The 15,109-nt window shown below is 37.0% G+C and overlaps 2 protein-coding genes across 8 annotated transcripts in view; both read right to left on the bottom strand.

Moving 5' to 3' along the window:
- LOC139122446 (heparan-alpha-glucosaminide N-acetyltransferase-like) overlaps nt 1–15,109 on the bottom strand; it is a 381,449-nt gene that overhangs the window by 12,217 nt on the left and 354,123 nt on the right. The window lies entirely within an intron of this gene.
- The window catches only part of LOC139122447 (E3 ubiquitin-protein ligase CCNB1IP1-like), a 145,831-nt gene that overhangs the window by 124,239 nt on the left and 6,483 nt on the right, over nt 1–15,109 (bottom strand). For 3 of the 7 annotated variants that reach the window (XM_070687824.1, XM_070687827.1, XM_070687828.1), the window contains exons 2-3: nt 11,337–11,449; nt 1,742–1,832 (exon numbers count right to left, since the gene is read on the bottom strand). The exons of 1 other annotated variant lie outside the window; for it this stretch is intronic. In XM_070687824.1, the coding sequence (XP_070543925.1) occupies nt 1,742–1,817 (76 nt within the window). In that variant the 5' untranslated portion in view covers nt 1,818–1,832; nt 11,337–11,449. Of the gene's footprint in view, nt 1–1,349; nt 1,833–11,336; nt 11,450–15,109 lie in introns of all 7 variants that reach the window. 3 more of the 7 variants (XM_070687825.1, XM_070687829.1, XM_070687826.1) reach the window with 3 other exon arrangements.

Here is a 15,109-nt window from a genome sequence, read left to right as displayed (position 1 = left end):
AAGTTATCCCTATATACCAAAAATCAGACCTCTAGCTCTATTGGCTGGCTCAAAATTAGATATGCGCATAATTAATGAGGTACAGGATGTGATGTCATAAGGTCTCCCATCATACCAAATATGAAGGGTGTAGCACTTGTGGTTACTTAGTTATGGCCATATATGTATATTTGAGGTCAAAGGTCATCGTGGTCACATGACATTTTGTCAAAAAAATTGTATTGCTAAGTTATCCCTATATACCAAAAATCAGACCTCTAGCTCTATTGGCTGGCTCAGAATTAGATATGCGCATAATTAATGAGGTACAGGATGTGATGTCATAAGGTCTCCCATCATACCAAATATGAAGGGTGTAGCACTTGTGGTTACTGAGTTATGGACATATACTCATATTTAAGGTCAAAGGTCATCGAGATCACATGACATTTTGTCAAAAAATTTGTATCGCTAAGTTATCCCTATATACTTATTTTCACTTTGTTTAGTGTTATTAGATATTATTTTAGCTGAAAAAAGGGTCCAGGGAAAGTAAGGAAAATCCAGTATTCCAGAGTGTAACAATTGGCTGAAAATATAAAATTTCTTTCAGTCTCTCGAATCCGAAACTGAATCCGAAACCGAATCCGAGTCTAATTTCAGCATCGTCTAGCCAGAGTGTAACTGGGGATAGCGCCCTCAAACCACAGATACCGGCTTCCCATAGACTACCATGTATCAGAAAAATTAAAACTGTGATAACTTCATTAATATGCAAGCCATGCCCACCAAAACCTTTTCAGTTCTAGCCATTTGAATTCTGAAGATGTCTACCAAATTTGACTGAAATACGTTCAGCCGTTTTTGAGATAATGGGGATACAGACACACAGACACACAGACACACACACACACAGACATGGCTAAACCATATGCTCACGTGTGTGAACACGTGAGCAAAAAATGACCACAAAATACAAATATGCAAATTTCACCATAATTTGAACAAACGTAAGTGAGGTCACCCCAGGTGAACTGCATGTAAAATTTAAAAGCAATGGGACTTGCAGTTTCAGAGGAGAAGGCAATTGTTGACGGGCGACAAAAGCCAACTAAAAATCAACCTATTTATAAGCTCCGCGTCGCTGACAGCGAAGCTAAAAAACTGCCCGCAACACTATCATCCCTGACAAAAATTCCCATCATATGAGTATAAAAATGCACTGTCGCTAACATCCATGGTGATGACTGCGTATATATTAGTACGTGGTACCCTGTTGCTTGTCCAATGCCTTGCGTCAGCCAGACTGTTTTGATTTTAGCTTTATTTGTGAATGGGATTTCAGAAGTCCTTCAATATGTCTGACTTACATATCATGTATATCCTATAGGACATTTGACGTCATTTGTCTCTGATCAACAGTTGGCTTCACAGGCTCAGCTGGCCTAGTCAAGCCAGGTGCCTGCAGCTGTCCTACAAAAGTACCAAAATTTCACTTGTTGTACATTTTTTGTATCGATACATTTGACAAAACAACCCTAGAGGAAAGTATTTAGAGAATGTCGTTTGGGGCATGGCATTGACACTTTAACGTCTTTCACTTTCAAAGCACATACTGCCTTGCATGATCATGTTGTACTTTGTGCAAACCATGACCCCTTGGATTAAAATCTACTCTGGGCTTTGGCTCATTTTCATCAAAAGATAAGTTCATTCAAATGATGGATGGTGGAATATTTATATTCATATCATATAAGGATACGAGAACAGGATGTAACCCATGAAAAAGTTGACAGATGTTTTCTGCATTTCTTGTAGTTACACATCAGATCATCCATCTGAAATAATTTGACCTAAAAGACAAAAATGAGACAAAGAAGCATTATAAGTATTAATAATTTACATTCATGGCATGTTAAGTCACTTTACGCATGAGCGTAAGTCTACAGAGTTTATAAGAACATAGAAAGGGAGACTTTGCAAGCTACATAGAGAGAATGGAAAAGGACCAAATAGGTGAAGAACATTAGGATGCGGCGAAAAGAATTTTACCAAGCGACCTAACGGCCGATATAGCTCCGCTGTGTTTATGTAGAGAATAACTATTTTTGACACATGTTGATGAAGAAGGTGCAAATCTTTGATAGCTCATTTCAGAGACCAGACAAAAGTGGCTAAAACAGCTGCAAAAATACACAATTGAAGATTTCATCATAATTTGAATATATCACATCGGATCATCCCTAAGAACATGTCGACCAAAGCTATCTGACGAGTAGTTAAAATTTTCTGACCAAAAAATGGCAAAAATTGCCCCAAAATAAAAATTGCAGATTTCACCATAATTTTAATATATCATATATTACAATCCCTTGGAAACTGTATACCAAATATCAAAGCTATCAACTTGTAGTTTTTGAGAAACAAATTTTTTGACCAAAAATGGCAAAAATTGCTCCAAAAATACAAAATTGCAGATTTCATCAGAAATTCAATACATATTACTTAGTTTATCTGTAGAAACCTATATACAAAATTACAAAGCTGGTAGACCAGTATTTTTTGAGAAACACATTTGTGACCAAAAATGGAAAAAATTACCCCAAAAATTCAAATTTTGCAGATTTCATCATAGTTTCAATAAATATCATTTAGTTTATCTATATAAACCTGTATACCAAATTTCAAAGCTACCAGATGAGCAATTTTGGAAATACACATTTTTTGACCAAAAATGGCAAAAAATGCCCCCAAAATACAAAATTGCAGATTTCATCAGAAATTCAATATATATTACTTAGTTCATCTGTAGAAACTTGTATACCAAATTTCAAAGCTATCAGATCAGTACTTTTTGAGAAATACATTTTTTGACTAAAAATGGAAAAAAATTGCCCCAAAAATACAAAATTGCAGATTTCATCATAATTTCATTAAATATAATTTAGTTCATCTATAGCAAGCTGTATACCAAATTTCAAAGCTATCAGATGAGTAGTTTTAGAAATACACATATTTTGACCAAATATTGCCCAAAAAATACAAAATTACAGATTTAATCAGAACATACAAATATGCAAATTTCATCACGATTTGAACAAATCTGACTGAAGTCACCCTAAGTAAACTGCATATCAAATTTCAAAGCAATCCAACAAGCGGTTCCAGAGAAGAAGATTTTTTTTACCAAAAACAGCAAACAATGCCCCAAAAATACAAATTTCACCACGATTTGAACAAACTTAAGTGAGGTCACCCCAAGTGAACTGCATATAAAATTTCAAAGCAATCGAACTTGTGGTTTTACAGGAGAAGGCAATCGTTGACGTAGGACAACGACGGACGACGACGCACGAAAAATCAACCTATTTGATAAGCTCCGTGTTGCTGACAGTGGAGCTAAAAATGGCAAAAATTGCCCCAAGAAATAAAAATTGCAGATTTCACCATAATTACAATAAATCATATATTAAAATAATCCCTTGGAACCTGTATACCAAACATCAAAGCTATCAGACTTTCAGATTTTGAGAAACAAATTTTATGACCAAAAATGGCAAAAATTGCCCCTAAAACACAAAATTGCAGAAATTACGCTCTGGCTCGCGAAAATGCACAATGCCATGTTTGTGTTAGTGGAAATATTACCGTGAAATACTCATATTTACAGCGATCACTCTACAAACTATCTGCCAACAATGTTCGTCTTCCTCGCGAGGCCGCATAAATGATTTTGAAGTACTGCACGGTCGATCGCCGATAAGCAATATGATGAGGTTTTGCAATTTTTTACCTAATTCGTTGGGGTGGAGCAGTCAGCATACAACAAAGAAATGCTGTTTACGCCATATTTTAAGCAACTTTTTTAATTGGACGATGAAACAATTTCATGTCGATCATCGAAAAATTGCAACATTGTGTGAGTCGGCAAGTGAATCTCATGAGAACGTCACAATTGTATCGAAAACAGTCAGTGATTGACATTTATTTTGTGTGAACGACAACGCAAATCGGGCGACACGTGCACAAACCGTAACTTAGGTTTGCGTTGATTGCGCCAGAAGTTGTATAAACAACTTGTCCGGCGGGCGACCAGATTTTATTTTTGACTTGCCCGAACGTAAATTTCACTTGTCCCGGGCGTCGGGCAATAGGAATTGTCAAGCCCTGTACCTGTACACCAAATACTGAGATGGTAGCTTTGGCGGTATGGGAGCCTTTGCGTGTGACAGACATACATCCGCACATACATACCCACAGACGTACAGATGCCATCGACTCACCTATAAGCTCTTTTTGGTTTATTTATATACAGTGGAATTTGATCGAGTGTCCGGTTTGCCTTGTCGAGCTCGACAAGTCTATATGTTGCTTTATCAATAGAAAAGTAAACATTTGCAACAAATTGAGTCTTTGGTGTTAGATTACAGCGCGCAGTGAACGTTTCCCATACACTGTCTTGTCTATGACCAACACGGTCGTTTCTGCATGCCACTCACAATAAACTTCACACTGCACCACATACACATCACCGGAGTTTTCTTTTAGGTGTTTATTTTAATTAGGGAACTTTATGAAGAAACACGTAAATTTTTTTCAAAATAAACTTGTCTCCTCTCGATGTCAGTAATCACGACAACGGTCCCTTTAGCATAGTCTGTACTGAGCAGGTCCAGCGCAGTCTACTCTATTGATAAGTATGACACAATACAACAATATTATCAACCCGAAAATTCTTAACACCTCCTGCATGAAACTTTTTTCTTTCTCTTTTGTCTCAGTTAAATGAAACTTTCTTACTGGACACTTCTCCCAAATACATGACACAGCTACAAAATAGACGAGAAGAAAAGTGTCGATTTTACACATGCAAGTGCAATTCTCAACCAACACTGTACATTTTGTGCCATAAATAACACCCAGTGTTTCAAAAATAGTTCGCGGTACTTTGGCACGTAATCGCGGACGTCATCATACACGGCAACGGTTAAGTTAGCATGGAGGAGACGGCAATATCTCTCTGCCTTCAAAATTTCCTTCACCTTGCTGAAGCAGTGTTCAACTGAACGCGCCCAGAGTCAGTCTGGTTGATGTTGAGGACTTTCTTCGAGATATAGATCCGACACTCGAAAAATATGTCAGTGAGTTTCGTCAGAGTTGTATTTCCCGAATCAAAGTACATGTAAATACCTGAAAGAAATCTTGATGATGAGTAGTGCAGTGTCAAGCTTGTTGTGAGTGGCATGCTGAAACGACTGTCGTGATTGTAGACTAGTCAGTGTATGGGGAAACGCGCTGTAATCTAACACCAAAGACTTAATTTGTTGCAAAGGTTTACTTTTCTAATGATAAGCAACATGTAAACTCGTCGAGCTCTGCAAGGCAAACCGGACACTCGATCGAATTCCACTGTACATACCAAATATGAGCTAAAAATTGCCCCAAAATTACAGATTTCATCAGAAATTCAATATAATTACTTGGTTTATCTGTAGAAACCTGTATACAAAATTTCAAAGCTATCGGACCGGTACTTTTTGAGAAACACATTTTTGACCAAAAGTGTCAAAAATTGCCTTAAAAATACAAATTTGCATATTTCTGCACAATTTGAACAAATCTGAAGTAGATCATCCATAGGAACATATGTACCAAATATCAAAGCTATCTGAACGGTAGTTTTGAAGAAGATTTTTAAAGATTTTTTGACCAAAAATTGCCTTAAAAATACAAATATGCAAATTTCACCACAATTTATCAAATCTAACTGAAGTCACCCTAAGTAAACCGCATATCAAATTTCAAAGCAATGGAACAAGCAGTTTCAGAGAAGATATTTTTACCAAAAACAGCAAAAAATGACCCAAAAATACAAATATGCGAATTTCACCACGATTTGAACAAACTTAAGTGAGGTCATCCAAAGTGAACTGCATATGAATTTCAAAGCAATCAGACTTGGTTTCAGAGGAGAAGGCAATTGTTGACAGACAACGGGCGACGGACGACAACGGAAAATCAACCTATTTTATAAGCTCCGCGTTGCTGACAGCAGAGCTAAAGGGCGAGTGGACGAGAAACAAGTTGACTTTGAACCGTCATTGGAACGTTCAGCGGAGGACTTGGAAGATCTGCAAGGTTGCCAAGTCAAGTGGCTGTCAAACAGTGTAATTCAGTACTGGAAAATAGTTATTTTTCTTGGCATGCAGTTGAAAGAGCAAACTGATGAAAATATAAGACTGCAAAGATATTCCAGAAGTTTTAATCTCAGGTTCAGAGGTATCAAAGAAGAAAAAATAGCATGAAAATGACACTGTGCTCACATTTGGTTACACGTGACAAGCTAGAGTGGGTGTATACACAATATTTAATAGCTTTTATGGACCTTTTATATTCATACTCATAGTCAAGTGCATTTGAAAAATTTTTGATGCACTGTCCATTGAAGTATAAAAAGGTTGGCAACTGTTGCAACTGTTGATCAGACACACTTAGGCAATACCATGCAATCTAGTATGTCATAATTAGTGATACAATTTGTATACGAAAATAGAGGCGTCTTCTTATACAGTGTTTCAGCCAGCCTGCAGCATTGCGACATTTGACGCAATTTTTTTTTGTTTGTCCCAATAAAATAACCGTTGTGGGTCACCATGACGCAATCTGAGTAGGCCATATTTTAGTGGCTATTGAATTTTTAGACAGTTGTGCCTCCTGGACAGAAAACAACAGCTATGAACAATAAAATGTTGTAAGATGTTGAAACAGTTTACCCTCCTTCCAACAAAGTTGCGATGTATTGAAACAGTTTAATAATAATAATAATAATAATATTTATTTCTTATAGAGCGCATTACATTTTAAAAATCTCAATGAGCTTTACACAACACTAAAAAAGAGGTAAATTATAAATAAAAATTGTCCTTTCTACAAAGTTACAAATTCCCTGGTACATAAAACAAACATTGTTGCTGTTCGATACTACAATACATCACGGATGTACAACGTCCATGAAGACACTGAGGCTTGGTTTTGCCAAGGTGAGTGCCGCGTACCGGTCGTCCTTGCGTTCAAATTTTACCTACATTGCTTGCATCAAAATTTGGCCTGCAGCTACTCAGTTTGATGGTAAAAACTATAATTTCTAAGGAAACTTTCACAAACAGAGTCATTGTACAAGTGAAAAGGAGAAAAACTGAGGTTTTCTGAAAGGTCAAATCTGGGTCATCTCACATGATGTCATGGATGAAGACCCCTTAAGTACACAATTATGGTTCAAAAGAAACCACCTAGGGAGGGCCAATAGGTACAATCTTATGTTAAAAGGAAATTTCTTGGTGCCTTCCAATTTTAATGGCATTTAGCTTGACTATCAGTTGTAAATTATACTTTATTAAGAGTCATGGCAAAGGGAAATTGTCAACAGTGCTTGCAGTAAGCATATTCATTTTCAAATCTTCACATTTGAGAGCTGCAATTTTGCATGGTAACTTAACATCAAAGCAACAATTCAAAAGTAGAGCTATTAAAATTGTCCATTTGGCATATTTCAAACTGCTATAACTTATACAAGAAATGGTGTGATTCTGAATGATTTTAATATTTCTGCAGATTCCACCAGTTTAATGATATAATAGTGAACATCACTAGACATTTCTTGATGATATCAAAATATAAATGAAAATATTTCTGGGCTAAAATGTTATCATAATCTTTAAAACAATGATTACTCTAAAACATTGGGAAATTAAATGAACAATATCATTGTGTATTGTTTTACAGGATTTGGGTTTGGCCAAACCCTTTTTGTCTCAAGAAAAATACTTATGCTTAAGATGCTATTGAGCCTGCTTGATCAAAACTATGACACAACACCAGGGCCTTAAACACCACAATAATTGTATCTACATTGCCACTATGTAACCAAATGCTTTCTCCTGCATGAAAAATTTTTATCTGTGTGGCTCAAAAATTTTTCGTTATGACTTAAAAACTGCATAAATTTGCCACATTAGGAGCTTGTAGCTTAAATGTATAAGTTGCCATTCTGTGAACACTGACTGAATGCTACAGAAATATTCTGTATCTGGGGTAATATACACTTCACATAGCTACCTGAGTTTTAGAATTGCCACCTAATTTTTTTTCTTGTGGTAAAAGTTTACCACCAGAAATTAAAAAATATTTCTATCACTTTATTGTCATAAAAACACAGATAATTAACGCAATAAAAACTGAACAAATATTTCTTTAATGTAAAATACAAAACATCTTGATTTGAAAAAATTTCGAACTCCTGAATACCAAGAAAGTTGTTGCCACGCTTGAGATCATAAACTGCCTAAAATTTGTTAAAAGTGGCTACAAGATTTTTGATTTGGCTAATGAGTTGGCTAATCATCTTGGTGACTTAGGGGGAGCCCTGCAGTTTATGCGCATACCACGTGGTAGCAGTAAACTTAATGATACTGCAAGTTTCATGTTGGCACAATTTTGCACAACACCATTAATGCACTCATCTGACTTGCCTATTGAACACCAAATATAGTACCAGGTCATGATGACACATAATGACACCGTACTGTGTTGTTTTATTGAAATACATTACATGTCCCAAAAAAATTTAATTTGTCCCCCATTTAGGCCTACTATGGGTCACTGTGTCCCCGTGCTAGCAAAAGCTGGCTGAAACACTGTTATAATATTGTATTGCATAGAATTAATGTAGACAATATTTGGTTTCTCTAAGATCTATGGTTTCACAATAGGAGACTTCATGTAAGAATTGGCATTCTTTAGAGCTGCCACTGGTAATGATGCTGACACAGCTACATGATAATGGTATATCCAAAACCGCCACCAAGTTAAACAAGTATTGCAGTATCAGGGCTCGAAATTAGCGGTAGTCCCACGTCCACAGACTACCAACTTTTCCCTGGGGCTACCAAAGTCCATAAAATGGTAGCCCACTCGGACTACCAAAGCCTGGGACATGAAATACTTGGCTTGCGATGTCCAACACTTTTCTGGTTACTATTATAATTTTCATTGCTGTGTCGTTATTTTCATAAGATGCAGAGCGTTTGATACTAGAATGTTGAGTTGCTTTTCTGTGTCACTATAGGGAAAAAGTACGTGACTAGAGCGAGAAACTGACGCTTTCTCGCAATCGTGAGAATCTATTCTTATTCTCACCGCTGTCGGTGAGAAAATTTTAATCTCCACTGGAGATTGGTGAGAAATGCATTCCTTAGCGAGAATCATGTGTGAGAACAAATTCTCACCGGTGAGAATGGAAATTCTCACTTAGTACAGTGAGAATCGAAATTCACTGGCGAGAATCATCAAGACTTGCCTTTCGGAGTCGTTATGATTCTCGCCAATGAACAGCAATTCTGATGATTCTCGCCAGTGAATTTCAATTCACACCGGTGAGAATCTGTTCTCACACTTGATTCTCGCCAAGGAGTGCATTTCTCACCAATCTCCAGTGGAGATTAAAATTTTCTCACCGACAGCGGTGAGAATAAGAACATATTCTCACCGATTGCGAGAAAGCATCAGTTTCTCGCTCTAGTCACGCACTTTTTCCCTATAGTGTGTGTGTAGTCTTTGCATGCCAGTTCACACTATGCTGTTGATCGGCAGCATATAAGACGTACTTATGTGTCAAGTTTTGGGGTTTTGATGCTGAAATTTCACAAAACTGTCACTTACATGTCAAGAGATTGTGCAGTCAGTTTGATTTGAAATAGTAATATCAAACACTATGTCAGTTAAGCTTGGCTGAGTTTCGCTGTCTTTTATCTATGGTTGTCGATCAGTGTCAATATAATGTATTACATATGTATAGAGAGACTCCGGTGTATCAAGGCATGCCAGTTCATAAAGATCATGAGAATATTTTTTTTCTGTTTTTCTTTACTCAAGTTACTAACAATTTCTTTGGATGTGTAAGCCGATTTTGAAAGTGATAGAAAGTGTTAAAATGTACATAAATTAGCATAAATTAAGCCTTCGTGACACATAACATGGGGTTTTTCGAGTTGAAGCCCCTAGTTTACTGCTATTTTGTGTTGCTGAACCGGGGCTTATACTCAGACGAGTATAGTATCCATAAACTAAAATATTCATGGACTACCAGCCATTGTTACTGGGCTACCAACTTCAGAAAATGGTAGCCCAAGTGGACTACCAGGGTAAAACGTTAATTTCGAGCCCTGAGTATCATAGACATATGGGGAAACTTCCAAGCACAAACTGTATATCTATTTTAAAGCAAAGTTAGTCAAACCAAATTTTAAAGCATCAAACCAGGAATATGTATAGAAGGCATTACTTGACTTACACAGACACAAACTTCCACAAATATACAATATGACAATGGAAAGAAACAGAAACCTTTCAAACCAAATTTCCAAGCATTTTTTTCATACAAAATTGTCATATTTACATCTACAGATGTAAGACTTTATGATTAGTACCCTGATCATATTGGATTAAGGTTCGAAGACAAGAAATTGACCTCTTTAATCTAATAATTCTCTGGTGTTTTATAAGCTCAGAATCCCCGCACATGATACATTTTCTGAAAGCCTAGATATAGGGGAAGGTTTTGGTAATCAAAGTGTCACCATTGCGTTGATGTTACATTTATGGAGATTATTACATTTATGGAGGTTACAGGCCCTTGCTAGTAGATCACCCGGCTACATGGTTACACATGTAAACATATCAATGCGCCTATCTGAATGTATCCCATATGCTTTTAGGCATGTTCGAGTTTACAGTTGTACGGTCTAAAAATGGGCGGAGAACGGCAGGGAAAGACATTAACCCCAACATGTGCTGTTAATTCTCATAAATATCTTTTTTATTTGACAGAAAATTAGTTTGTATGCGTTAGTACTTCCATGTTCGGCACACAACACGAAATGAAGACGGAAACAATTGAAAACGGCCCCGCACGCCGAGAGTGGCCCCACGCTACGTACATTCATAGAGCATGTCGAGCACATTTGAATCGTCGCGATAGAAGTCAATCTCCAGGCAGAGTTCTTATCGCGCATTAACCACAATTCCTTGTGTGTTCGATTCGTCGATAAGTGACTCTGCCACAGGTGTCCTGTTTACGTGGTAAATCACCACATACTGATACACAAACCGGAAGTCAGCTCGAAAACCGACACTGAGACGAACTCGCAGAAAATACAAAGTCCATCCTAAATGCAAAAATGTTCATCAGTTTGAAAACAAATTACTATAAGTTTATAGCAAAACATGAACTGAAAAAATATAATTAGCATTGGAACTACTTTTAAATAGTGTAATTATTTGGGAAGAAACAAGGCTCTGACCTGTTCTGACCTTTGGGCAAATCCCCTCTGAAATCGTCTGCTGATGATGTATTTTCTTGAATAGTGACCCCTACTGCACTCAAAGTTATTTACCAAGGCTGTATATATGAATACTCAAAAGAAAGAACAATAAATAAACATTGAAAAGAGAAAATGGCATTTTTTTATTTGAATTTGTAGATAACTGTGTGCGTGCTGGAACGAATTCGAACTGCCGCGCGTTACTGTGGCAATACCATGGCTACAGAGCGCGACAGGTAAAATAGCAGTTCATTGACGTACGTTCCAATGACCTCGAGGTCACATGAATATTAAAGGTATACAGTCACCTGTAATCTAAATATGCCCATATATGGTTAAAGGGGTGTTCCTTGGTATTCAAAATGTCTATGTGAGGGTGCTGTTTTTAAAAAGCGACCACCCGCTTTAAAGCTGTGATTGGTAAGATTTTCTCTTTCCATGGTAACTGTGGTAAAATTGGAACAGGTGACAGTATACCTTTAATCTGCCTGTGCCAGAGATACTTATGAGCGAACGTGCAATAAGAACTTTGGTTCCGAGACGGTGAGAGTGGATAGAAGTCTGCTTGTACCCGGAAGAGAATTAATCAACCCCGCGCTGGTGGAGGCATGGCAGGCTGCGATCGATGCAAATTGCAAGTGGCTATTTCACCACATGAATTTCAATAAAACAAATATAGCTGCAAGCAGCAATGCTGGGGCCAAAGCAATCTAAGTGGGAAAAAGAAGGCAAATGCCATCACAGAGGGCAAAATTCATCACTGTTACACGTCTTTTTTGCAACAAAACTTTCGTTCCCATTAGGGGACGTTTCCATCTAAAAAGCAATGCATATTCAATGCACATTCACCCCTTGAAATAGGGGTTTCAAGGGGTATGGAGCTCCTAATTAAAGTTATTTGCCATCTCGTAAGCTGTTTGCAATATGTGATTAGAGATAGCGATTAAATGGGTGTACAGGGAAGACATCTCTGCCTTACACACTTCACTCATACAGATAATTGTTCGCCTTAAACTCCTTTGAACATTGTACCCTAATTTTCACAGAATAGGACCTATAAATATACTACAAGCCATATGTTAGTTCAAATTAATAAAAGTAGGAACAAATTCTGATGTCCTGAAATGATAATACTGTTGTCAAGGTTTACACGAGATTGAGTTTGTGCCGCTTCACTGTACAGTACCTTTGCATAAAGTAGTACCGGCCAAGCTATTGGTATCTGAAGTTGTTGACTAAGCGTTATGTTATGTCTGATAATATCTGATATAACTACTTTAGGGGCGACGTCAAAAGTTCAATGAAGGATAAAAAACTTAATTCTTTTAGTTTGGGGGTGGGGGGGTTTTGACCTAAAAAAGTTTCTATCCTACAAATCGATTTAAGGTAAAAATTGCCAGGGAATGAATATTTTGAAAAAATAGAGCAGAAATGCACACTTTCGTGTTGAAGCCAGCGGATGGAGTTGTTTTAACACGGTGCAGAGCTGCACCTGGCCTAGTTAGTGTAAACAATGCAGGCTGTTGGCCTCTGTTGCAACATAGACGGTAGTTTCTCTACTGTCTATATGGTTGCACTCGGAATTATAATTGTATTTTGCTACATTTCTGGTGCACGTGTAGTCCCCCTGAATGGAGTGTAGTGTGAACTAAGTTGTTACAACCACCAGGACAGTTGAGATAGTTTTTATACCTCTGGAAGGAGAAACCTGAACTTTATTGTTGTTGTTCTTGTTCATTCATTGATGAACTTCAAGTTTGTGTTAGTATGTTGTATTTACATTGGATGAAACACAAAGTTAAAGTATGTTCCCAATCTTAAGCCCCACTAGCTGTATCTTTCAGCATTATTTTTATTATTTTACTTTCAAACTAAAATAAGTTGGTGACAATGTAGTCATTTAGGTCTGTGTACACACTTATAACTACCTGCCGGGGCTATATATGCAATTTTGAACAAGATAAAGATTATACTGCGATTAAATGCTCTCCCAAACATTAAATCACAGCCCCATGCAGAAAAGCTAAAACCTTGATACTATGCATATCCTCACTGAAATCTTCATATAAACTGCACAGTGTAGTCCAAATTGTAATGCATAGGGTGAATGTTTTCAACTGTGACATTGTATGTTCTGATTCCTTTTAATATTACCAATTTTTGAAAATGCCAGGAAATCAAAATGACCGTTAAAATTTTAATTTACATGTGAAATGTTTCTGAAAGGAATGGTTTCCTAATGCAGTAAAAGTTCATATCTCTTCAGAGGGTAGATTTCAGAAAGGAGAGAATAGGTAGATAATTTGAGGTCAACAAATTTCAAGAGTTACAGCTAGTGGGGCTTTAACGATGCATTACTTTATTTCACCCCTAAATTGACTGATCCTTAGCTTTGCTTTACATAGAAAGAGCCTGGCAACAGGTTCAATATTAGTCAATTAAGTTTCTAGGGGGGTGGGGGGGGTTTGGGGAGAAACTAAGGGAATTAAGTTTTTATCCTACATTGAACTTTTGACGTCGCCCCTTAGATTGCATATTATCAATGCAGTAAGAGCCCAAAAAAGTGCACAGTTTTTTAGATGCAAGCGTCCCGTCATCCTCATGTTACATCTGTCAACCAAAATCAGAACACTAGGTTTATTGGCTAGCTCAAAATTAGAAATGTGCATAATTAATGAGGTACTGCATGTGGCATCATAAGGTCTAAAATCATACAAAAGATGAAGGGTATAGGACTCTTGGTTACTGAGTTATGGACAAATATGTCTATTTGAGGTCAAAGGTCATCGAGGTCACAAGAAATTTTATCAAAAAAACTGTATCCCAAAGTTATCCCTATATACCAAAAATCAGACCTCTAGCTGTTGGCTTGCCAAGAATTAGATATGTTTATATTTAATGAGGTACCATAAGGTCTCCAATCATACCAAATATGAAGGGTGCAGCACTTGCGGTTACTGAGTAATGGACAAGTATGTATATTTGGGGTCAAGGGTCATCGAAGTCATGTGACATTTTGTGAAAAAAATTGTCTTCAATAGTTATCTTTATATACCAAAAATCAGACCTCCAGCTCTGTTGGCTTGCCCAAAATTAGATATGTGCATATTTAATGAGGTACGGCATATGGTAGCATAAGGTTTCCCATCATACTCAATATGAAGGGTGTAGCCCTTGTGGTTACTAAGTTATGGACAGATATGTATATTAGAGGTCAAAGGTCATCAAGGTCATGTGACATTTTTTCAAAAAAATTGTATCCCATAGTTAATGCTATATACCAAAAATCAGACCTCTAGCTCTGTTAGCTTGCCCAAAATTTATATATATGCATATTTAATGAGGTACCGCATATGGTACGATAAGGTCTCCCATTATACCAAATATGAAGGGTGTAGCCCTTGTGGTTACTGAGTTATGGACAGATATGTATATTTGAGGTCAAAGGTCATCCAGGTCACATGACTTTGTGAAAAATATTTTTTTCAATAGTTATCCCTGTGTATACCAAAAATCAGACCTCTAGCTCAATTGGCTTGCCCAGAATTAGATATGTGCATAATCAATGAGGTATAGGATGTGCTGGTCATGTGACATTTTGTTAAAAAAACTTAACAGTGATACATGTCCCTGTGTATCAAAAATCAGAACTCTAGCTCTAGTTTGAAGGCCTGAATTAGATATGTACATAATCAATGAGGTAGAGAAACGTGCTAGGGTCATAGGTCAAGTTAATCCTCAAAATATTGATT

The sequence above is a fragment of the Ptychodera flava genome, chromosome 22 (genome assembly GCF_041260155.1).
Source record: "Ptychodera flava strain L36383 chromosome 22, AS_Pfla_20210202, whole genome shotgun sequence".
NCBI lineage: Eukaryota > Metazoa > Hemichordata > Enteropneusta > Ptychoderidae > Ptychodera > Ptychodera flava.
This window is presented reverse-complemented; position numbering and strand designations above follow the sequence as displayed.